The following is a 24411-nucleotide window of genomic DNA, read 5'->3' on the forward strand; positions in this document are numbered from 1 at the left end:
CCTATTGAAAAACAAAAGAAAAAAAAAATTTCCTCTGAAGGTATGATGGGGGTGATAGGTTATATAAGCATGTTTATAATTCTAATTAATTATTAATAAGAAATTCTATAGTTTGGTGGGATGTTTGCATGTATGTGGATCTGTGGGTTGACTGATGCTTTTTGCTTTGGCCAGGTCTTCTTTGTAAACTAAAATAAAATAACAAGGGGTGCACTCACGCGCTTGGGATGGTATAGTACGAGGAGCTTGTCCTGAGGTTTGGGATACTTGCGAATACAGTAGTGTGACATTGCTTTTCAATAATGACATTGAACTGTGTTGGTGGATCAACGTAATTCTGAATTTAAAAGGATGCTCTAAGTTGTGTAAATTGTGTTCTGTATTAATAGGTGATTTGTAAAAACGTAATTCTAATTTTAAAAATATGCTCTAAACTTTTATTTTATCAAAAAAATGTAATGGAGTGTGATTAATGACCAATTAATTATTTTGATTAGTGAAGGGCAAAAAAAAAAAAAAGCATTTATTCTAGAATGTACTGACTGGTGTAAAAGAGTGTGTCATATTTGGTCAAGAATTCAATGCAGAGGAATATGTACATCAGTATCCCAATGTGATAAAATCCACAAAGTCTTGTTCACATTATTCGGTCTATAATTCAATACTAGTTACTATGTATATTAACAGAGTAGTGTATTGCATGTATCTACTTATGTCATGATGAGTCAACGCACTTGAATTGTTGAAAATGCATCTATACTATGCAAATTCCAAAAATTAACAACTTTTCCCTGGGTGGTTTATTACTATAATCCAAACCTCAATTGCAATATCTTGCTCATTAATCCTATGTTGGAATTGGATGTGTTTCTTCTTAATTTTAACAATATAGGTTAAATTATATTTGGCGGGTGCAACTTTTTTTTTTTTTTTAGTAGGGAAACTCATTCTCCTCAATATGGCCCCGTTTGACAAGTAAGTTTTTTGGGTGTTTGTCTAAAATTTGACTGTAACTCACTGTAGAAATTTTTAAAAAATTGTTTGAAGTGTGTAAATTTTTGAATATTTTGAAGTGTATAGTTTAAAATTTTTGAAAAGTTTTTTGAGATTACTATAGCTAAAAAAAACTTGTAACAGATAAACTTGGCAAAAAACTCAAGTGCCAAATAGGGGTATGGTTTTAGAAAGGGAAAACAACCAAAATGGTCCTTTATATTAAAAAAAATTTTTGGTCCCCCACATTTAAAATAATGTAAAATAATCTATCATATATAGCAAATCGTATCAATTTGGACCCCGATTCTAACTATCACCAAATTTTCAATAAAAAGAAAAAGTGCACACTCAAGTCGCATGCTCATGTTTTCAATGACAAAAAAGGAATAAAAGTAACGTTCTCTTGAAAAAAAGCCTCCCCACCCTCACTTCTACGAGGGAAAGAGGTTTTTTTTCAAGGAAAATATTGTTATTGTTATTCCTTTTATTCCTAAAAGTACAAACGTGTGATTTGGACATACATTTTCTAGCCAAAATTTTGGTCGAGAATAGATTATGGAACCAAATTAATACATTTGTGATTTGTTATATGTGAAGGACAATTTGTGCATCATTTAAAATGTGATAGACCGAAATAGTAATTTTTTTTTAAAAAAAAAAAAGCGTGAGGGACCATTTTGGTAATTTTTCCTTTAAAAAAAAGTAATCAAGAAGAGTAAATTTCTTATTTTTGTGATTAACCCCTATTTTCTTTGAAGTATTGAGCTCCATATATACGACTATATATATATATATATATATTTTTTTTTTTTAGTTTCCAAGCACCAAACTGTCACTTTTTTTTTCTTTCTTTTTTTCAAAAGACAGCAACCTTGTCATTTAGCCCAAAATTGCTTGCTTTATGGTGTCGGGTTGTCAACTCATAAGTTTCTCTCGAGTACGTGCGTCTACCTAAGTCACAAGATCACGATTCAACATGCCTAACTTCAAAAAAGCAACGCAAGAAAACGTAGCTAAGTTCAAAAAAGCAACAAAATTATGCAAGAAAACGTGTAAAAAAAAGATTTGAACAGCCTACTTTTACATTCCATAACTTTTAAAATTGATCAAACCCTAGTTCAAATTCGATTTAACAAATGAATAAGTCATTAAAATAACCAAATAAATTTGAATAAATATTACGATGTTCACTTTAATTACATTCGTTTACATCCTGTGCAGGTAATATTTTGAGCTGCCAATTAAGCAGTTTTGCTAGGTTCCCTTGTCGTCTCCGTCACCGTTCAGACGATAATTTACAACGACAAGATCAATGGGGAAAGCCTCGAGCCGGTGAAACAGTATGCTGAGGGGGACTAGTCTCATACACAGAAATAGCAGGCAGCTGGTTCAAACTGCTCCACGAGATAATTTACCGATAAACTGCAACCGGAAAATGGAAAACCATATACTCCCGCTCATGAGGATTGGAGGGATGATCCTTACAAGTGTGAACGTAATACTAAGATTCAAAGAGACAATGAGTACGAGAAGTACGATGTTGAGAAGCAGAGGGATGCATGTGGACACCAACCTTGTGTCTGCCCATGACGATGCTGCTTTTGCCTGTTTATATATACGGTGTCGTACGTGGTCGCGGAGGCCGACCTCCATCAAGCCCTCCAAGTACGATGCCTACTTTTCTTCATTACAGTAATATGTACTGTCTATTTTTAAGTACATTGCATGCTTATATATATATATATATATATATTTTGGAATGGTGAGTTGGTAGAAACTAGAAAGCAGACGAGGCAGTGGCCACGGAGAGAAAGAAACAGATCGCTAGAGCTGTAGCCGTAAATGCCGCAATAATTAAGAAGATCAAAGGCTCGTTTGGTTCGTTCAGCAATTTCTTTCTCAGGTTACAGACGCTTGCTTTCAAGAAGGTTTGATCATCTCCCCTTCTTTGTTCTTTCCTTTTCCTCAGAAAAACGGAAAACAAAAGAAAAAGACTTTTGTTCGTTGACCATGGTCTTGAAATCTTACATGCCTCTTAGAAGACTTTTGGGAGATGGTATCGAAGGGTTGTATCCCCTAGATTTATACATAGTCCTTAGAATTGGGTCACAATGGCCCTCCATTATGTCAAAAGAAAGTAGTACAAAAAAGAAAAATATATAAAAGGGCACTGCCAAATTCTTAAAAGCGTGAAATATATTCATCTAATCAAAACTGGATTTAGCACGCCTTCTTTTGCCCCATGAAGGCGTGCAGCGGTGTCTCGCTACGTCATGAGTTAAGACTCGCGCCTTCACTACTCATCGGGTCAGGCGATGTGAAAGGATTGAAGCAAATCCCAGATGGGTCAACAGCTGCAGTTAAACAACAAACAGTAATGACAAGGAAACTTCAACATTCCCATCAAGAATTAAAACCAACTCCCCTTCAGCTAATTACTACTAACTTAATTACTATCTGAACTTGGTGGATATACAATACAATTAATCAGCACCAAGAGGAAGTGATGAACTTAATTTATTTTCTTATGCCAACTACAGGCAATGGGGATGTGGACTTATTCATTTACCTGAACATCAAGGAAAATTCAACAATGAATACTTTCAAGAGACAGAGGAAGCCAACAAGTTTAGGCAGGACTGCGAAATGCGGAGAATGAGACAGGCATGCATGTTTGCCCTGTCCATCGGTGTCTTGTTTTAATTAAGTACGCTGCATTCTGGTTTTTTCTGTCAAATGCAAAAATTTTGCTGTTTTCGATTTGCAAAATTTATGTCATCTTAAGAAGGATAGTTTGGATTCTAGATTGGTTGGGTTCTGAAATTTTGACCGCATGCATTCGGGATCAAGGTTTGGATGTTATAGCGGAAGGATTGGATAGAGTAAAGAACATGGCCCCTGATATGAATGAGGTTCAGTTCCTTTTCTTTCTCTTATTTCTTCAGAAAGTCTAGTTCTCTGTAGCAAGTGCCATTTTGTTCCTATACTGCGTCATCTTGCTGCTTCTTCACCCTAAATTATCTGCTGGAGTTGGATAGACAAACAATATTGTTGGATGAGATAGGTGACAAGGTAACCTGCCATATAGTAAAATTTTAGCCTGCCATTCTCAGAAAATCTAGATATACAGTTTCTCCTATATATGGCCGTTGCATTTTATCCTATGGTTAGCGAAATCGAACTCATACATGCTTGGAGGCACTTGCATTGCCCGGTATTGAAGTCGTAAGTTGAACTGCTATTAATTAATCAAAAACTTCAAAGTTACCTATTAGCAGTGCTTCTCATGAGGCACTGCTTTATTAAACCTTCACTAAAACTTACCAAATGATAAATTCCAGGTTGGCAGGGCAACCTCAGACCTTAGAAACACTAACTAATGTCAAGCTCAAGGATACGGTGACACGGGTATATTGATTACCCTTTGAGGCCAAAATAGAACTATTAGCTACTTTTTGTGTTTCACTGCAATTGTTCATATTGTCGAAAGCGCTTTTATGTCTCAGCTAAGATCGAGTCGCAAGTGCTGCATCGACATCATCCTCGTGTGCATAGTTTTGGGCATATCTTTGCAAGTACCCTTTTAGTCCCCCATTCTTTTCCATGTTCTATTAACACGAGTAATTAGAGCATTACTTCCATTAGATGATGCAGTTTTTGTCTGAAACTATCTTTCTTGCGGGCTTATCTTTGGGCAATATGGGCATTTACGCGCCTTTGCAGTTTGCTCTCCAGCCCTCCCCTAAAAATCCTTCCCCTTTGGAAAGCAAAAATTTTCCCTAAAGGATTCATGCATGCATATTACTAGCATCAGATATGCATCAGAATACTAAGAAATGTATTATCCTTTCTCTTTCTTTTTTCTCCCCTTAAATATGCCTTGTTTGGTTGCTTTAGGGTCCCTTCTCTTTTTTTGCAGTGTGCTCAAGTGAGATTCTGATTCTCTTGGCTGTTTGTGGCTTCTGTGAAGCTCAGCTCCTGGCTTCCTGTTTCTCAAAAGTCCTCCAAGATTCAATTCAGTTCCTATTATTGTATTAACAAAGCATGGGAATTAGTATCTGCACATAAAATAGGGATAATTTCAGAAACCTCCCTGAGGTTTCAAACAATTTCAGTACATACCCCTAAGATTTGAATAATTACACTTACCTCCGCTAGAGTTATGAAAAGACATTCTTGCCCTTATCCAATACTATTTATTTTTAAACCTAAAACTTAAAATACCAAAAAAAAAAAAAGGAAATTTGAAGCAATCAACACAAAAGGATTCATAGTTTTGCCCTCTTGCACTAACCTCACATTACATTCCTCTTCGACAACACCCCTTGGGAAACTCTATTCCACAGCTCATAACCCTCCTAAATTAGTTTCATCCTTTAAATTAGTTGATGAAATCTATCTCTTTTGGAAATTATTTATTGGCTATGACTGATTTCAGTAAAGAAGAGAAGTAAATTAATTTGCAAGATGTTGCAGTTCCGAAGGTTACCTTTTGTCATTGATGCTAGACAAAAGTTCTTGGATTGGGCCTTAAAATTGAGATTGTCAAGCTCCTGTAGGACATTACTTGAGATCATATTTGGAAGCTTTATTTCTGTGCATTGATTTTGAAATTGGAAGCAACCGTTGTTTAGAGGCAAAAGGGAATGTAGATTGTTCTTTGCTAGTAAAAAAGGGGCGGTGGGATCAGTGAAAATTATACCCAAAAAAGAAGAAAAAAGCAAGCAAGCAAGCAGAAGTGATGTTGGGAAACAATGGTTGTTAGTATTGAAAGAGTAGTTTAGGGTAATCAATGAACTATTTTGGGCAAATGATGAGTTTTGTTAGCATTAGATTTGTCATCCATCAACTGCCTCAGTACTCTTCCAGTACTTAGTCTTTTGCGAATTCATAAACAGTGACAAACTGCTCCCTTGGATAATATTCTTCATAATTTCTTGAACGTTTTAGACTCCAAAGGCATTTTTCGCTGCTCATTCATTTATTTAGAATCATAATTTGCGTATATAAAATTTTCGGGGATTTTACCTACCGCTAGATATAAATTGTTAAGTAAATAGACACGCACTAAACCAACTGTATATCTACATTACACTAACAAAATAGTACCTTTAATGATATGAGTAAATATTATATATACTGACGATATATACACTTTCAAAATATTGAGAGTAACTATTAAGATTATTCAACTATACATTATCGATTCTCACAAATTCCGGCGGACACGATTTTGATTTGATTCTTCAACTGGTAACTCAATTTTAGTATTGTAATTGTAGTTTCTAAAAATAGCCTGAATCTAAGACAAAAGTAGTAATTTTTTTTTTCCAAAAAAAAAAAAAAAGTACGAGTAACGTTGTGGGAGGAGCATAGATGTATGTCATAACAAAACGAGGTGATGAGCTTTGTACTCTTTGCCATGCATCAGCAGGTGACTGAGTTAACTTTCCGCAGAGCTGAACGAAGTGTTGAGGTTTGACCACGTAGCTAGTCAGATTCATTTATTAACGACATTGACTTTTTTCCTCAATTCTAAGAGCAAAATCCCTTTTGAATCTTATACTAATTGATTCCCAGTTGTAATTAATGAGGTAACCTTCTGATTGTGCGTATTAACTATTCTCAGTGGTACAGAATGTAGCAGGGCCAAAAAAAAAAAAATTGGAATAATTAATGTATCACTTTTTATGATGTGATGTATGTGAGATAAAAAAATGATTGAGAATATAAAAAGGTGGATTGGAAAATGTGTTTATAATGCAAGCGAAATATTATTTGAAAAAATGAAATATCCAAATAAAAAAGCTTATTTCTGTGTACTTACGTCATTTCCCAATGCATATCAAAATTTTATTAGTTTATCTCACATGCCAAAATATATAATCTAATTTAGTGTAGATATAAATAATACAACTCAGGAATTATTAATACATTTTTAGCATGGTAGAACATATCAATATCTAATAGTAAACCCAAATAACAGTAAAGAGTGAAATTTTCAAAATTGAATATAGCAGTAAAAAAGAATTACAGTACCGCACGAGAGCGGCGTCAGTGAAAAAGGCAACCGCTGCAATAGATTAAGTTGGAACTGCAAGCAGGGTTCACCCACAGCACAGACAAGAAAATCCCAAGTCACGAAGGACGCTATTCTCACCCACGTTGCACACCCTACTCTACCCCCATCCAACAACAACACGTCACTACCCATAACTCTTTTTTTTTAATATATAATTAATTAAAAAAAATTCATCAAAACACAACAACAATAATTAGTAAAACCATCAATACCCAAAGTCTAAAATCTTCCCATGAGTTTTTAAAAAAAAAAAATTAAAAGCATTAAAAGAAAAGAGAGAGAGAGAAAAAAAAAGAGAGAACGATAATCCATAAGTTACATATAACACACAACACAAAGACCTAACACACAAACTTGCTATGCTATTTTTCTGCTGCTGGGTATGTAGCAGCATATTATTCCTCTCACTCACATTAGAGACTTCAAAGACCTAGCCTTAATCGGCTTCCGGGCTCTCTTCCTTCCCATTTCTCCATTTTCGTCATCATCAAGTTTGCTGTAGTTATCGTAATCGTCTTCATCATCATCCTCAACATAGTCGAGTACTTGCTTATGAAATTGAGAGGTAAAAGGGGAGGATTTAACGCTAGGCTCAGGAGTATTAGGCCCCTCAGCTGCATCAACCTCGATAATGCTGCTGTTGTTGTTTCTACTTGATGTATTCTCACTGCTACTATCGTGACTCGTATAGGGTTCTTCTTTCATAGCAGCAACAGTAGCAGCAGCAGCAGCACCTCTTTTCTTCCCCCACCGAGGTCCGAACCCCGAATAGTAGTAAAACTCGTAAGGATTCGACGATGATGCTGGTTTCTTGGGTCGAGCCCGGCGGCCACTCTCGGATTTTTTCACCGAAGCCGAAGGTTGAGGAGCTAAGTGTCTCTGGCAAAAGGGTTGCTCGTTTTTCACCTTTTTCCTGCGTTGCCAGCCCTTTCCGTCGATCTTGCAGTCGAAAACCTCATCCTCTTCTTCTTTCTTCGACCTTAATGATTCCTTTTGCTCAAACTTGCCCCCGGCCGCGATATCGTCCAGTTTCACCTTGGGCCCAGGTCTGAGAATATAATTCACGAAAACCCCACCGATGAAAACGCGACCAAAACGCTCGAGTTGAGTTTGAAATTTTCAATCATCAAAGCTAAAATTTACGCTATTTGGAAATATTGCAGATTTGGCATCGGACAACGGAAACCCTAATTATTCCTTCCTTAGCAAAACGAAAAATGCTAAAACAATCTCCAAAATTAATTCGAATTCGTAAAAGGGCATAAAACTAACCTCTGGTCAGCTGCAATGTGATCCGAGAAGAACCCATTTGGAAAATAGCTGTGATCTTTATCGACCTGCCAAGGCATTAAAAAGAAAATGCGAAAGCATGTATCAGCTCGGAATAAAAAGCAACAAGCAGAAGATCCGCAAGACAAATTTACTATCTAAACCTTAAGAAACGAGAGAAATGGTGGGATTTACTGTTTCAAAAACAACCCTAACGGAAGTTTTGGAGAAAACCCTAGACCCAGAAGGCAAGGCAAGGAGAAAAAAAAAAAAGTAAAAATGTAGAAAAGAATAGAGAGGGCCGCTGTTATGGATCTGCGGCGTGTGATTATTGGAGTGGAATATGGTAAGAAGGAGAGATTCAGAAACTAACCAGAAAGGCGGGAGGTGGAGGAAGCGTAGATGGGTCTGGTGGAGGGAAGGTCATGACATCCCATGGCGACTGGTTGAGCTGGCAGACGTGGGTTTGGATAACTGTGCCGGGTTTTAGAGACGAAGAAGCGTATAAAAGAGGGGAAATTTTTGCATGTTTTCTGATTCGCATGGTCGAAGATGTAGAGGAGGAAATGAAATGAGAAGGCTAAGGCTGAGGCTGGGGCTGGGGCTGGGAGGAGGGCAGTTTTATTTCGTTTTGTTGTACTTTCTTTTTGGGGGAGAGAAAGAGAAGGGCGACGGGATAGAAACTAGAAAGAAAGAAAGAGGGCAACAATAGTTAGCACACGACTATTGTTTGGTTCTTTGTTTTTTGCAGGCCTTCTCTCCCTCTGCTCCACTCCATCGAAGTAGATCCAAAAATCTAGTATACATTAATGTAATTAATGTGTTTCTATAATTATTATTATTAATAGATAATTTTTTAAAAAAATATTTTTTGGGGGGTTTTCTTTTTAAATACTATGAATGATGAGACTTGCTTGGCCCTTGGCTCTGTGTGCGTGCTTGGTGTGGAGCGCAGATGTTACAGATGTGGGAGGAGAGATTAATTTGGAATTGATTTTTGGGTCCTTTATCTGTTTGATATTTTCTCTTGCTTTAGAGTTACATCCCTGCATTTTTTAGTATTTGCAGAGGCTTCGTGGGAAGCTGAGATGGAAGACAGAAGACAGGTCAAAGTTGTTCCAACGGAAGTATCTTTGGGTACATGTTACGTGGAATGGATTGTGGCCTTTGGCGTCTCAACTCTTTAAAATTTGTATGTATGAAACATTTATTTCTTTTTTTTTTTCAATTATGCCGTATCCCTGATTTTTTTTTATCATTAAAATTGAAATTCGATTTAGAAAACTTAATCTTGATCACAAATCCTTTAAGAGGTAAACCTTAACAAAAAAAATAAAATAAAATTGGGCTGTTCTGTAAATAATATCACTAGGTTGTGTAAATATTTATGTTTGATCTGTTGAGTGTATGATGAAATCTTGCCAATATATTGTCCAATGACAATAATGTGATTTTTGGAAAATAAATTTGTCAGGTATGTTATGTCCTGTTTTTTCCAGCAACGGAAAGAAACACACACACACACTCAATTAGAACAAACATGGGAGTAACTCGAAAGAGCGACCCGAAGGTAATCTAAGGAAGACCCACAAGAAACACTCATCCACCCAATTGGTGACAGGAAGGTGCTCCCATGGACCTTAAACCGGCATATGACTTTTACCTTACTCTATCCTTCTATCATCAAATTTAAGTACGCATTAAGAACCACTTAGGTTCTATTCGAATTTGTAGCTAAAGATAATTTCTTTAAACTAATTACAATTGAAAATTGAAAAGCTACCCTCTTTTTCTTAAAAGTTTTAGCACCATAATTTTGTATCCTTTTCTCTTACAAAAAAAAAAAAGAAGAAGAAAAGTGCACGCTTCTCTCCCTTCAAAATAATTAAAACGTACTTTCAATGCTTGTTCTTATTAAGCATATAGCACGTTAAAACATCATATCCCGCTCTTAAAACATAGAAAAACCTACAAATTAAGGATGTATAAGATAACTTTTGCCTTTATATACATCCGAATTGACTCGCTTGAATATCCTGCTAATTTTGTACTTTTCTCGACTTTTAATTTCAATACTTTTTTTTCTGAATCATTTCATACTTCTCTTTTACAAAGTGACCCTCCACTTTTGAGTTATCTTTTAATGTAGTGAATGGCCAATCTGGAACAGCATATGCAACCATACATATTTATATTTCACAAGAATGTACGACATAAATGCAAGAAAATTGGTTATTCTACTTGAAAGCCATCTCTTTTGGGCACTTCATATCAATGTACCTTAGGTTGCATAATCTATATAGCTACTCTAAATTGACAAACTAAAGACACGTGGCAGTCATAGATTATCAAATCGAGGCAATTTATTACACTTGCTATATTTTAATTTGGAAGATTATAATGTAAAGAAGCACCTAAAAAAGGGAAAAGGGAAAAATTCATGTCATACAACTAAACTATTGAATTAAAGGAAATAGTAAAAGTTTATGTTTAAAAATCGTTAGGAACACTTCATAGAGAAACGGGATTTGGAAGATCAAGAAAGGCAGCACCCAAATTAACACAGTAAACCTAAAACAACATGGCTTAAATAGGTAAAACAACTTTTTGATTGTGCGAGAAATCATGTCCAGGAGAAGAACAAGACTTTCACAAGATGGAGTCCTTGAAGCTTTATACGAGGACAATACTTTCCATTAATTAATGTAGGGCAAAAAACTTGTGCGGCCCTTAAACTTTTTATGTTTATGTACTTTTGGCCCCTTAATAATTATATATATATATATATATATTTGCTCCCTAATGTTACATATATAATGTATACGCACGTTAACAAATAATGCGACATATATAAGATGCATATAGATAGGTCTCGATGAGAATTATTAAAGGGATTAAGCATTTTAGTTCCATATCAATTTGATGTAGACCAATTCGATCGCTCAAGTTTTAGAAAAAACTAATATAGTCCTTATAGTTTCAATTTTGATATTTGTAGTCCCTCAAGTTTGCAAAATAACAATTTAGCGCCATATGTTTTGAATTTCACTAATTAAGTATAAGACAATATTTGACAGATTTTCAATCACTTTATTAGGCTTTTTGTCGATTTATATCAATTATCAGAACTTAACACATCGAGTACGTAGCAAATGTTTTAAGTTCGGACATGAGGTACCAAATGATGGGAGATTAACATAGCAACCATTTTACTAATAATACAACTTGATTTCAAAGTAGAATCGATACCCCGTATATATAAGTATACAGGACTTTCGTTCTAGTTATTATTTTTCATTAGAGAGGGACTCCAAAATATGACAGTACTAGTTTGCTATCATAACACATAATACCACATTGCACATTTTCTTGTCATCAATTTGCATCCGTGGTATTTACTTTGAATAGTTGGCCGCTTAAAGTTATGAAAAATATTCAAATAATCTTTTACAGTAACTTTCAGAGTATGAAGTATCAACAATAAATCTCGCGTGCAAAATCCAAATAGACACTAAAGTTGGGGCAAAATATACATAATGGTTTTTCAATTTCCAAAATTGTAAAAGAAAGTCAAGTTAGTAGTACTTACTCGTCGGTTAATCCCATGTACATATCTTCTTTGTAGTACTTATTAGTTACCCAATGAAAAAGTTGGCGAACGTTCTAGATGGTTATTCCAAACAATTTTACAGCAGCGCAGCTGTGGTAGTAGTAGTACTAATTTATTTGACGTCACATATTTCCGATGCCGGTCACGTGACAACATGCGGAATGTGGCGGCTTAACGCTGTAGCACCTTCTGGGCAATCCGAGTAAAAAATTTTTTTTAAAAAAAAGGAAAAAGAAAAAGAAAATGCCTTTGAATTCGCGCTTGTCTCCTCATCCATCGGTGGGGGCCATAAACATAATCAATTGGTCCCACCACCAGTTCCCCGTCTAAACCGTGCTGCCCCGCTTGCTTGCCATAAACCATTAAACTTAACACCAAAACTAAAAGTCGTTAAGATTTTTTAAACTATTACTAGTAAATACAGCTTCTTAATTTCGCCGGTTTTATTTGACCACTGGGACCCACACTAGAACCTATACATATATATACCCCTCCTCAAGTCCTCTTACCCAATTAAGTTGTCCTTGTTCGTCGTTTTCCTTCTATGATGTACAGTATCTAGCCAGAACTAGAAGGAAGAGGAAGCCAATTCGCTAGACGTGCCTAAATCTTCGAGGACGAGGACGAGGAGGGAGAAGAAGAAGAAAATGGCGATGCAGGCGAAGATAGAGAAAATGGAGATGCGTCAGCAGTATCGGAACCATTGGCACACCGATCTCTTGAACGCCACTGCGGCAGATCCTGTTTGTACGTTCGAATTTTCTCTCTGTATTTTCCTCGCATTCTTATGGTGTTTGATTTCTCGTCCGGACTTGCATTGTTTCGTTTTCTACGTAAAACCTCGTCGTTTTGGTTTATCTCCGAACGGCTGACTTTCTGATACATGTTTTAATCTTTTGCAGTTTGCTGTTTCGCGTTCTTCTGGTGAGTTCCAAAATTCTCTAGTTCTTCAATCCATGCTTACTGGAGTGTTATAATTTTTTTTTTTCGGTTATTGTTATTTGTTTTTATCGCTGGTCAATGTGATTAATGTTTTGGTTATAAATGTCTTGAAAAATAGAAAACTTTTACGTCTTGCATTTTCGTTTTCATTTGTTGTTCTGCGAGGTAGTAAAGGATGGAAAAGTAAAGGAAATGTGGATTGAATCTTGAATTCTTGCCTTTTAACAAGGAAATAAATGTAGGCGGAAAATCTCAAATTTTTTTTCTCATGACATTTGATACTGAATATTGGATTGCACAGAAGACTTCACGAATTTAAGATTTAGCAATAGTGATAGCTTGAATTAGAATTTAAACGAGAATAAAGCTATAGATCGGACGATCATTATCTCATTCCTTAGGTCTTCAGTAACCATGAGAGTTTTCCGTTCTCGGTTTCTCATTTCTTGTCTGTGCCGATATTGGGTGCAGTGATATGATTCTGTAAGATGTAAATGGCTGTGATAACAGTGTATTGACTGGAACAACTTAGCGCCTAGCTTGTGAAGCTGGCTTAGCTTTTCAAGATACTCGGGCACTGAGTGTGATAATTCAATCACTCTAAATTTCAGACTTTAGTTCTAAAAAACAATATTCTTATTTTTTAGTTTTTTCTTTCATACACAAATTGGAATTTCAAGTTCAGAACTTCGCTGCAAGTGGATCTAACTGCTTCATGTGTCGTTGAAAGGAGATAACATGCATTCTTATGTATCTGCTGTACTTTGTCTAGACCAAAATACAGAAGTGGAACAGTGATTGGTGGAAAGACATTTTAACAAAAGGGAAGTATGTAACTGGATGAGCATTTATTGGAATCAATTGAAAATGATTGTGTAAATACTGTGTCATGTGTAATAGAAATAATAGCAAAGACTTGGGATAAGAGTATGGAGGCTTTTATAAGTTAAGGGAGCAAAAATAAAATTTTCAATGCTTCTGGTGCCTATCCCTCCCCCTGATACATTCATCCTCGAGGATTTATACATGTTGTTAAGACGGCTACATCTGTCTTCAGCATCTGGTAGTAGTATAAATAAGCCATGCCAAACTGAATATTTCAAGCACATAGAATACAATCTTTTCATAGGTTGGTAAATTTTGTCTGCTGTAGGATAAGCTGTTTTTCCTCATAATTTATCATTAATTGTAGATTGAAAATGTAAATACTCTCATAGTTTCTAAGATGGAGGTTAGAATAGCAATTAAGAACTATTACCAACTCCCATGAAGTTCTCAAGCTATACAAATAGTACTTTATCCATCCAAGGCATGCCATAAACTTCTAGATGTGTAAGGTCTATCATGTCAAACATAGAAGTGGATTCTTGAAATCTGTCTTTTGTTTTACCATTTTCTAGATATTGGTTAAGTCTGTTAATGCCTTAGCATTTAGACCTGGCAGATGTCTAAGCTGCTAGACTTGAGAAAGTGAATGCATTGTTGGAAAGTGCCATACAAAATCATTAACTTTGTCCTGATAGATGATGTCCTCATTGTCACTTAAAGAATTTAAGAACTAGAATCTGTGGCCTCAGGGACACGGATGCATGGTTTCAAGAGAGTCTTGTAAACAGAAGTGATTTTATAATTGACACATAACTTTGGTCAGGTTCAGTTGAGCTTGATGACAACTGAGCTGGATTTGAAGATTGAGGGTTGTTAAACTTCCTGAGCTAGAACAAGAGCTATAATAGCTAACTCAAAATTTCTCAAACTTGATGTTCAGATAATCTTTCAGTGCATGAACTCGGCTATGTATATTATGCATCTAATTGATCTGTATGCAACATGACAAAAATATCATCAACATGCACTGTGGGTTATATTATACTTTCTCCAGTTAAGTGTTAATGGGGCAGATAATATGAAATTTTTAAAAAAAAAGAAAAAAGGGAGATAGGGATGTGAAGGTCAAAGCATATAAACTAAGCTCAAGCTTGTTAAATAGAACTTCAAGACGAGATTCAGCTTGAGAATGAAATTGTAATTGAGCTTATGCCAAATTTGTTCAGCCAAGGATAACAATGTGAGGGCTCAACTCCTATGAGGTCAATTACAAATCAATTCAAAAGCTGAACATTGTAGCAGTGATTAATCTGTTGCATACACGATTTTAACATTGTACTTACATACAGAAATTCTCTCCTTTTTATAATTTAAGGGGGAAAGATAAGCTCTGTGGTACACTACATTGAGCAATTGTGTTTCTGAGTAAGAGTTTGTGGCAGCTGCTAATCCAATAATGTCAATATGGTGATTTCCTTCTTTTTTTTTTTGGCTTTGGATGAGGATGACTGCCCTATGTGCTGATTTATGTGATAAGTAAAAGCAATTAATCTTACTTACGCACCTGAAGTGAAAGGCTTTGCCGCTGGAATGAGTTCAAATAACATTTTGTCCTTTTTAGGCCTTGTTCCTATTTTCTTTGAGTTTTAGCCTCCCTTAAGCTTAAGTAATGGTTTTTCTGCTTCTGTTTCTCTTCCATTTTGACCAGATCTTATCACAAAAAATGGCTTCCGGCGTTAATTAACTTGTTATGAATGTCAATTGCTCATCGCCCATCCAGTGAAGGATTATATTCCCTCAGTCAAGATCCTCTGGGATTTGAATTGCTGAATAAACTACTAGGAGAATTGGAATACTAAAATGAGAACTGCATCATAATAGGATAATCAAAACAAAACTGTTACTGGTCAAGTGTCTGAAATTCTGGGCCTCCGATGCACTTATTTGGCAGGCAGGCTTCATGATACATGATAATTTCCATAATATACCTCGTGTTACTCTCTTAGTATCTATTTAATTTGATGGCCAGGATACAGGATTCTCTGCAATCCAATTTAATGGTCAGTCTGATGTTTAAGCTGTGTTTGATGTGGAACACTTGACAATAAAGATTTTGCATTGACTGGTTGGGGCCTGAATTACTGCTACGCTTTTAAGATAATTTATTATTTTTTTCAATGCTTTGTTCCCATGTGCAATTCTTTGTATCTAGTTTCCACTAATAACTTTTCTTTGTTACATTCTAGTGGTCCATGTGCATCATACATGCTGCGCAAGCGAGCTCTTTACAATGATATGTCGAGGTTTGTTATGTTCCATAAAATTTGTTTCTTACAATCTAGAGAAAGGAAGTGAAGGATGATATTGTGATGGCTTTTGTGATATCCTTTCTTACAGGTATACATGCTGTGGAGGCTATATGCCTTGCAGTGGTCATTGCGGAGAAAGTACATGCCCGGAATTTTGTCTATGCACTGAGGTGACTCTGATATGATTTATTATTAAGATTGTTCCTTGATACATTATTTTGTCAGTTAAACATCTAGTATCCATTCAATATCTCCATCTTCTCCTATCTAGACATAGTTATTTCTAAATGTGATTTCTTTCCTTTTTCCAGGTTTCTCTTTGCTTTGCGAATTCAGTTGCCTCAACACGCTTCATGCTACAAGATGAATTCGATATACAGACAACCAAATGTGATAATTGCATCATTGTACACTTGCTTACTCTTTTTTTAGTGGTTCCCTGTGTCTCTGCTAGTACTCACTTCTTTTTCCCTGGAATAATTACACTAAATTTCATTTTCAATTCTAGGGATTCATGTTCTGCTTACAGCAGCTAGCCTGCATATGTTCCCTCATCGCTTGCATTGTCGGAAGTGAGGAAATTGAAGATGCTGCTCAGATGTTGAACTGTCTGGCTGACATGGTTTATTGCTCGTATGATACTGGTGTATTTTTTTTCTCATTATCCATTGCTGCGTACTTCAGCTAATCTTTAAATCATTTGCTAATTCTCTCTGTCTTTTCATGTCAGGGTTTGCACCTGTATGCAGGTATACATGAGATGCTCTAGTCTTTGAAATTGGCATTGTGGTACAGCATAAAGTGCTTGTTTCACAATTGTTAACTTTTCACATGTTCTTTCTTTCGAAAGGATATCACTTTGCATTTGTTATAAAATTAATCTAAGTTTGTCGTGCAGACTCAGCACAAAACTGAGATGGATAAAAGAGATGGCAAGTTTGGATCGGCAGCAGCAGCAACAATGGCAGTGCCTCCTGTTCAACAAATGTCCCGTATAGATCATTCTTTACCCCCTTCAGTTGGATATCTGCCTCCACCAGCCTACAGCTACCCACCACATCAGCAACCTCAGGGCTCTTACCCACCTCCACATTATAATTACTACCCACCGCCTCCACATTTCCATGGATATCCTCCACCTACCCAAGGCTATTACCCACCGCCACAGCCCTATGGGTATTTCCCACCTCAGCCTTATGGATATTCCCCCCCACCTCAACAAGCCCCAGGCTCCCCCCCTGATTTACAATCCCATGTATACCCTCCACCACCTCCACAAAACCAAGGCTCTTCCCCTGTTTCGCACACCGAGGGATACACTCAGCCCCCTCAACAAGCCCAAGCCACGACCCATGCTTCAGAAATCTCACCTTCACAGGCTCAAGGCCCTTCTCCTCCAGTACAATCTCATGAACATCCCCAAGCTCCACCAGAACAGAGCCATTCCCCTGCTGGTGCTGCTCATCCGCCTCCAAGTCATCGTGTGTAAACGGTAAATCGAAAACTTGAGACGGTAATGTGGGTAGTAAGATCCGGGAAAACTGGCTCTTAAAGCCTTACTGGATGACCAAGTATATCAACAATCAATTTATACCATATCTTTCCTTCTGTCTATACTTCATGAGCTGTGTTTTCTATACCGTGCCTATGGTTATTTGATACTGTCAGCTAATTTTGCAGCCGTTGACAGTTGATTCTTTGTAGTTTGCATCCTCAGACTTTGTCTATTAACCAACTTTGCTCCAGCGCCGTATCTGTTTCCTCCTCCTTTCCAGGCGAATAATAGAATCCTGCTGCTTTTTAAACTTCGCCACTAAATAGGCATTCGACTAGCAAGTTGGTGCCTTTTCACATTCTTAGATTAGTGGTTTGCTTGACATGATGTTTTACGGGTCAAGGTCTACCACTAGCCATTTTCCTTTTTGGTTGTTTTCTGCAGGTGCTCTAGAGAATATTGCTTGCAATTGTGAATGTTTAATTTGGTTCGTTAACTTTCATGTAGCTCTCCCAGCCAAAAAAAGTACCGAATGGTGGTATAATTACAATACTCTATTATTTAGTGCTTGCTTGCATCTGACTATCATTGAGAAAATTTGATCTTCTGCCGACAGAACAGATCTCTAGCGAACACAAGAAAGATGGTAAAAACCACAATGCTTAAAAATAAATTCTTATACTATTATACAGTGGTAACAATCGGTGGGACCAATCTGTGGGCAGATCTGATTCTTAGACAGGGGTGGTGGAACCTCTTGGAATCTTTCTACTGTGACCTTGACGTTTGGTAGGAAGAAAGCTGACGATATTTCCGATTAAGCTCCTCGACATATCCCAAATTCACGCACCCAAATAAAAGAAGGCAGAGAAAGTACTCAGTTGCAGTTCCTGAGATAGAGATTGATCAAGCACAGACCCCAATTTAATATTGATCAAGAAACATGCATTTCCCCACATTTGCATTAATGTATCTTTGTCTCCCCCAAAAAAAAACCAAAGCTTCAGCTCTATAAACCGAAGATCCCCAAAAAAAAAAAAGAAAAAGAACGAAAAGAAGAAATTATTAGAAACATGACAGTTACTGCACTACTGCAGTCCTATCGATTGCTGCCCTTTTTATTTCATTGGAGTTCTAGTAAACTTTGGAGTTATTGTCACCTGAATTTGTGGTGTTTGGACGTACATAGACGCAGGGTTCCGCTTAAGCATCTCATTGTTTGGTTGACACAAGATGACGAATTGATTGATATTATTGTCTTTGGAAGTGAAAAATAATTGATTGCCTACCAATGGTAACAATACATGTAGGGCAACGGTTGTTTGAAGCACAGCCGCTGATACACAAATAGAGGCAGAAAATAGGGAAAAGAACAATAGAAAGATTTAGTCCTACTCTCACCACTGCAATGCGTTAGGACAGGATCTAGTTCATATGTTCAATCAATGGGGCGGCAAACCAGGTTCAGTGAATTTGGTGGCGGCATATTGTTTTTCATATGTTCGATAATAACATCCAACACAACAAAGTTAGCCAATACAAACAGTCAATGGTTGGTCTTACTTCAAATCTCCATCTTCCCTCGTGGGTAAATTAATAGGAACTCGGCTCAGATTGGCATGTCGTGGATCAGTACTTTTTATTATTATTATTTTTATCCTCCCCCACATTTCAATTATTGGCCAGTTAAATCTTCAACTACCCACAACCCCCAAACTGAAAAGAAAATAAAGATCTCAACCACCGCAGAAACACCAACATCATAATTTCCTGAATATTTATTAATGCGCTTTTCAAGCAAAGTTGAATCTTTTTTTCTTTTTTTTATCTTCTCGGAGGGTGTAATAGTTCATGAATTGGATACTTTACTCAATCTTTCCAAGCATACTGCAGGACTCCGTCCTCATTTAATCATTTGCCAAATGACACTTACGTACCCGCCGTCTTGAACCCAATTGCTATTTTTGAAAGTTTCATAGATAATATATGGATTAAATCTTATATATACTAACAGCGCATACATTATCACATGAATGATAACTATGCAAATTTTGTATAATTATCATTTATCCAACGCTACACTATCAGTATAAGAAATATTAATCCTAATGTACCATAACAATGCAAGGTAAAAGGTTGATTAAAAAAAATATGATCAAGAAAAACGTTATAATTTTTTTTGGATGAAAAAATGCAAATTGTTAAAGCCAAACACCCCAGTGAAATATTCCTTTCCTTTGAGAAGTAGTGGCCTAGTGGGGGATATATGAATATGAGATGTGTCTAATAGTCGTCACCTGAAATGATTTCGCTGAAGGCTAGTATTAGCACTACTGTTATAAAAGGAGAACAAAAAAGCGTATACTAACTTGTAAGTACATATAAGTATTTAAAAAAAAAAAAAGAAGAAATTGGAAAAGCTTTTGCTTCATATATACAAAAATGTATTTGTCTCGAAAGGGAAAACAATACAGAGAGACAGCAGCAGCAGCCGCCTCAAATTACAAGGCAGGAATAGTAGTAGGATTGTCATCGTAATCATCATCGTAAAAATCATGAGTACTAGTACTACCGAAGGCGGAGGCGGCCCAGAGCCGTTGATTGAATTCGTCTTCCAAATCACGTGGCACAAAAGGAGTCCTACAAAGTGGACAGGTCTTCTGATCGTGGTCCATCCAACGGTCCAGGCAGCTCCGATGGAAAATGTGCTTACAGTTCTTCAACCACCTGATTTCTTCTCCACCTTCGAACTCATACAAGCACACCGCACAACTCTCCTCCGGCGGCTCGCCTCCGGCACCGGCCACCAAATCCGAGAACTTTACCACGGGCAGGAGTTCCCGGATCAGGATAGCGGATATGGGCGGGGTAAGGGGCATCTGGGCCGGGTTTTCTTGAAAATAATACCCCTCAGCTGGTTCAAGAAAATCTGAGAGACCCAGAAACCTAAAAATAGAGAAAAGGACACTCCGGATAAAACCCAGAATGGAAAGTGCCTGTATGAAGATTTTTGGCAAGAAAACTTCTGTATAACCCACCGGAAAACCCATTAAGAAAACTCAGAGCAAGAAAGCAAGAAGCCGGACCGGATTAGTCTCGTATTTATACTACACACTTCTCTAACGCACGTAATATATATGATCTGTGCCAAAGAGACAGAGATGAAGAAGCTTCTTCGGGCTCGGGGGGTTGAGTGTGAAACTGCAAAATGTAGGGATGGATATATAAAGCTAAATTGGAGTACGAGCTAAGTTGTATGGTGGAAGGGATGGTAATCTGACAGGTGGTGACTGATGTGTCCTTGTACATTGAGGGAAGACGATGGCATGACGTGGAACGTAAGGTGCGTCTTTGACCGTTAGACTAGCAGGGGAAGGAGGCTGCTGCATTTTTTTTTAATTATTATTCATAAAGAGGGGCTGCATATGATTGTACTAGGGACAGGAGTTACTTGCAAGTTGCATTAATGCATGCGTCTCACGTCCTATAATTGGTTTTTAGTGCATTTTTACTCTTTTTTTTTTGAAATTCCAAGAAGCTTCTTTTCTTTTCCTTTTTCCTTTTAATTTTTTTTTGTGAGGATCATCCGATCGATGGTGTTCATGATAAATATTTTTTTTAATAAAAATATCATAATAATTTCATTAAATCTATACTGTTAACGCTATGGACTAAGTTAGAGAAGTAGTAAAATAACGAGGGTAAATAAATGCTAGTGTATGTATGTATATGGGTAGAAATCAGACACACTAACGAGCGTTCGTTATATACCATTTAAAAATTTATTGTTGTTTTTTTTTTTTTTTATTGCAAGTAAATTGGGAATTCATAATGGACCCATCCCATCTATTTTTTGGATCAAGGGGCTCGTGGTTCATTTTAAAACTATTTTTAGATAAAAATAGTTATTTTAAATTTGTTTGCATCCTATATATCTAAACTTATTTACACTCTGCTCCAATTTGTTTACACCCTCGACCTAGGAGCAAACTGCACTTTGTGTGCCTAATTGTAAGATCAAACATCTAAACTACTACTAATTATGTGCAAAAATTTTTATATGCACATAAAAAAACTCCGACCCTAAAATTACACAAACATAGGGATTCAGAAAAGCTCGAGAGAGTTTTTTTTTTTTTTTTTTTTTTTTGGGTTTGGGGGTGTACTCTTATAATATTCTATTGAAAAATCATGTGTATGTTCGTTTGCTCTTGGTTAATTTTTAAAACTATAGGTATTCTCAAATTATTCTAATCTTATACTAGCATACCAGGAGCACCACCAGCCACGGCCATGGGAGCCCAGGAGCAAAACTGCTAAGCACAGCAGACCAAGATTGCAAAAAGAAAGGACAGATGGCGTCGGTGATGAGAACCCTGGCCAACCAACAAATCACCCTCTCATGCCGAGAAATGGGGCCGGCCAATATTGACGTGAAGCTGTGGAGACTGGAAAGTCGCCATCTTTTGAACGCCAAAGCCCTGGGCCTCCCCCCATCATCCCTGTCCATGGTTGCCTGGCCATGCCAAGACACCTCCGGTCCGGTTTGCTTCCTCATCCCATTCATACACTATTATCTTCACTCCCCACCCACCAAATTAAGATGTTAACCATTCAATCCTTCCGGCCATCCTCTTCTGCTTTTCTCTCATGCATTGTCGTCCTGTCAGTCATCATGTATCTAACAAAATCCATTGTTGTTGTGGGTCGAAATTCAAAACAAAAAAACAAATTTTGCAACCCTTTCATCATCCATTATTTATTTATTAAACGATTACAGGATGAGAAATGGCATTTGCTAGTTACTATATATGTCCATTGCATGAGATAAAATAGTTAGGAAAACGATATATATACACTGTCATACGTTGGATCTATGATATATGTGTAAAAGTTAAATTTTAAATTCAAATTATTCATATTTGTCATTCATTCAACGCTGACAGTGTATCTATTATCAGTATAGGAAAGATTAATCTTATATATATATATATATCTTCTATGGGCAGTTAATGTTACACACAAGTGTGGTGTGGACCTATATATGGGAAAAGTAAACAGGTCAGTCTCCATGATTTTAAAATCGACCTAGCTAGTTCCTACGTACTAATTAAGAGAATATCTTCTATACACTTGTAATTATAGAAGCATTACTCCAAATACTACACGTACGTGATCCCTCAAGTACTCCTGTGCATGCACATACTTCTTAGTTTGTGGACAACAGGGTAGCTATTTTGGTTTTGGTATCATCACCTGGTAATTGGTATATATTGTAGCCATTCCTTTTTCAGCACTTGTAGTTGTAGGGACCGGTATCTACAAAGTTAAATGCAAGTGCAAGGAAGAAGGAAGAACTTATTCATGGATGACCCTCAGATTCATTCAAGAGCCAATCCCTTTGTCGCCTCTGCAAAATCAAAGAGCAACATGATGGCTACTACTGGAGCAATATGGGCCGGGGAATTATCACAATTCAAACATGTTCGTTAAAACCTACAAAATCAAAGAGCAGCATGATGGCTACTATCCATCCGGAGCAAGATGGGGAATTATCACAATTCAAACATGTTCGTTGAAACCTACCTTGCAAGAGCGGTCCTCACCCGTAATCCTTCACAAAAATTGTTTTATCTGTCACTTCTCTTTCTCTCGCCCGGACCTGCCCTCACAGCCCTCGTGCATGCATTATCTTATCTCCAATGTTCCTTCTATTTAAGTGGGCTTCCACTTCATTGACTCCTCATTTGTATTTTCCACTTTGCTGGTTTTGCTTTGCTTTCCCTTGTCTTAATCAGCTCCCCCATACGCATGCAGCAGTTTCCCTTCTATGGAGTTTTGATGTAACATGTTCCTACTTTCTATCCATAAACAAAAGGCTTCTCCATATGGTTTCCTTACTTTTGCCGGTCTTTCTCATCTTTTTTTTTTTTTTTTTTTTTTTTTGTTAACTAGGAAAATAATGGGATTTAAGAAGCAATGAGCTAGGGAAAAAGAAAATATGATCCTAAAATCTCTGATTATATATTGAGATCTCAACCTTAACCATAAGAGCAAGATCTCATCGGTCTTACTCATCTTGAAGTTCGAATTAATTCTGAAATCTAGGAATGGAGTATTTAAAAGTGTAAAATCGATACTTGATAAGGGGGGTTTTTTTTTTTTTTTTTTTTTTGAAGAATTGGTAAGGGTAAATTCGATACTACATAATGATAAATGCTTACATGGCTAGTGGCGAGTGATTTAAGTAAATACTTAGGTGATGAGTGGTGATTGATTTTTTCGTTAATTTCAGCACTATGATAATTAAGGTTGCGATTCTGTGTTATTCTATGGAATGGTTGCATAGCAAGTGAGTATAAAGGGAGAGGAGTGGGATTTTTGCTTAAACATTATTTAATCACTTTCTGAACTTTCAATTTTACCCTTATAGAAACAAACGCATGTTTATAGTTATTTATCTTGAAAACATGTTTTGCTTTAACTATTTACTTTCAATAACTAATACTAAGCATTACAATGATTACCATGGGAAAGAAATTTAAGAGATCAAAATTTGATTTAGCAATAAAAATTCATATAAAATGTATTTACCATAAATATTATGCATCTCTTTATTGCACACGGATGGAGAAGAGTGGATTTGAGAGCCAAATAAAAAACCTCATAATCACTTGATTAATGTTCCTATCAATTAGTATAAGTTGGGTTTTGAGGATTTCAATGTTAATTACAATGCCCTGGACCACGTGGGATTAGGCCCGTCTTAAGGTCCGGCCCATAAATATTGGTCCAATAAACTTACGGAATAGTTTTTGTTCTGCTGTGGAACCCAACAAAAAAAAGAAAAAAGAAAACAAAGATTCCAACGCCGAAGAAT

At 36.6% G+C, this 24411-nt stretch overlaps 4 protein-coding genes across 4 annotated transcripts; 2 read left to right on the forward strand and 2 right to left on the reverse strand.

The window, feature by feature from the left end:
- Positions 1-7344: 7344 nt before the first annotated feature.
- On the reverse strand, positions 7345-9025 carry LOC113763496. The gene is made up of 3 exons (XM_027307324.1): positions 8721-9025; positions 8351-8415; positions 7345-8126 (listed from the first exon to the last, which is right to left on the reverse strand). The coding sequence occupies exons 1-3, from the start codon at positions 8889-8891 to the stop codon at positions 7487-7489; spliced, it is 876 nt and encodes a 291-aa protein (XP_027163125.1). The 5' UTR covers positions 8892-9025; the 3' UTR covers positions 7345-7486.
- A 3472-nt stretch (positions 9026-12497) lies between these two features.
- LOC113763392 lies at positions 12498-16819 on the forward strand. The gene is made up of 7 exons (XM_027307177.1): positions 12498-12704; positions 12860-12881; positions 15974-16030; positions 16125-16206; positions 16348-16443; positions 16545-16669; positions 16767-16819. Exons 1-7 carry the CDS (start codon positions 12605-12607, stop codon positions 16810-16812), a joined length of 528 nt encoding a protein of 175 aa, XP_027162978.1. The 5' UTR covers positions 12498-12604; the 3' UTR covers positions 16813-16819.
- A 117-nt stretch (positions 16820-16936) lies between these two features.
- LOC113763391 (extensin-1-like) lies at positions 16937-18033 on the forward strand. The gene has a single exon (XM_027307176.1). The coding sequence runs from the start codon at positions 16953-16955 to the stop codon at positions 17523-17525; it is 573 nt and encodes a 190-aa protein (XP_027162977.1). The 5' UTR covers positions 16937-16952; the 3' UTR covers positions 17526-18033.
- Positions 18034-19870: 1837 nt separating this feature from the next.
- On the reverse strand, positions 19871-20874 carry LOC113762021 (E3 ubiquitin-protein ligase RHA1B-like). Its single transcript, XM_027305257.1, has one exon. The coding sequence runs from the start codon at positions 20579-20581 to the stop codon at positions 20033-20035; it is 549 nt and encodes a 182-aa protein (XP_027161058.1). The 5' UTR covers positions 20582-20874; the 3' UTR covers positions 19871-20032.
- Positions 20875-24411: the final 3537 nt, after the last annotated feature.

Source organism: Coffea eugenioides, chromosome 2 (genome assembly GCF_003713205.1).
Source record: "Coffea eugenioides isolate CCC68of chromosome 2, Ceug_1.0, whole genome shotgun sequence".
Taxonomy (NCBI): domain Eukaryota; kingdom Viridiplantae; phylum Streptophyta; class Magnoliopsida; order Gentianales; family Rubiaceae; genus Coffea; species Coffea eugenioides.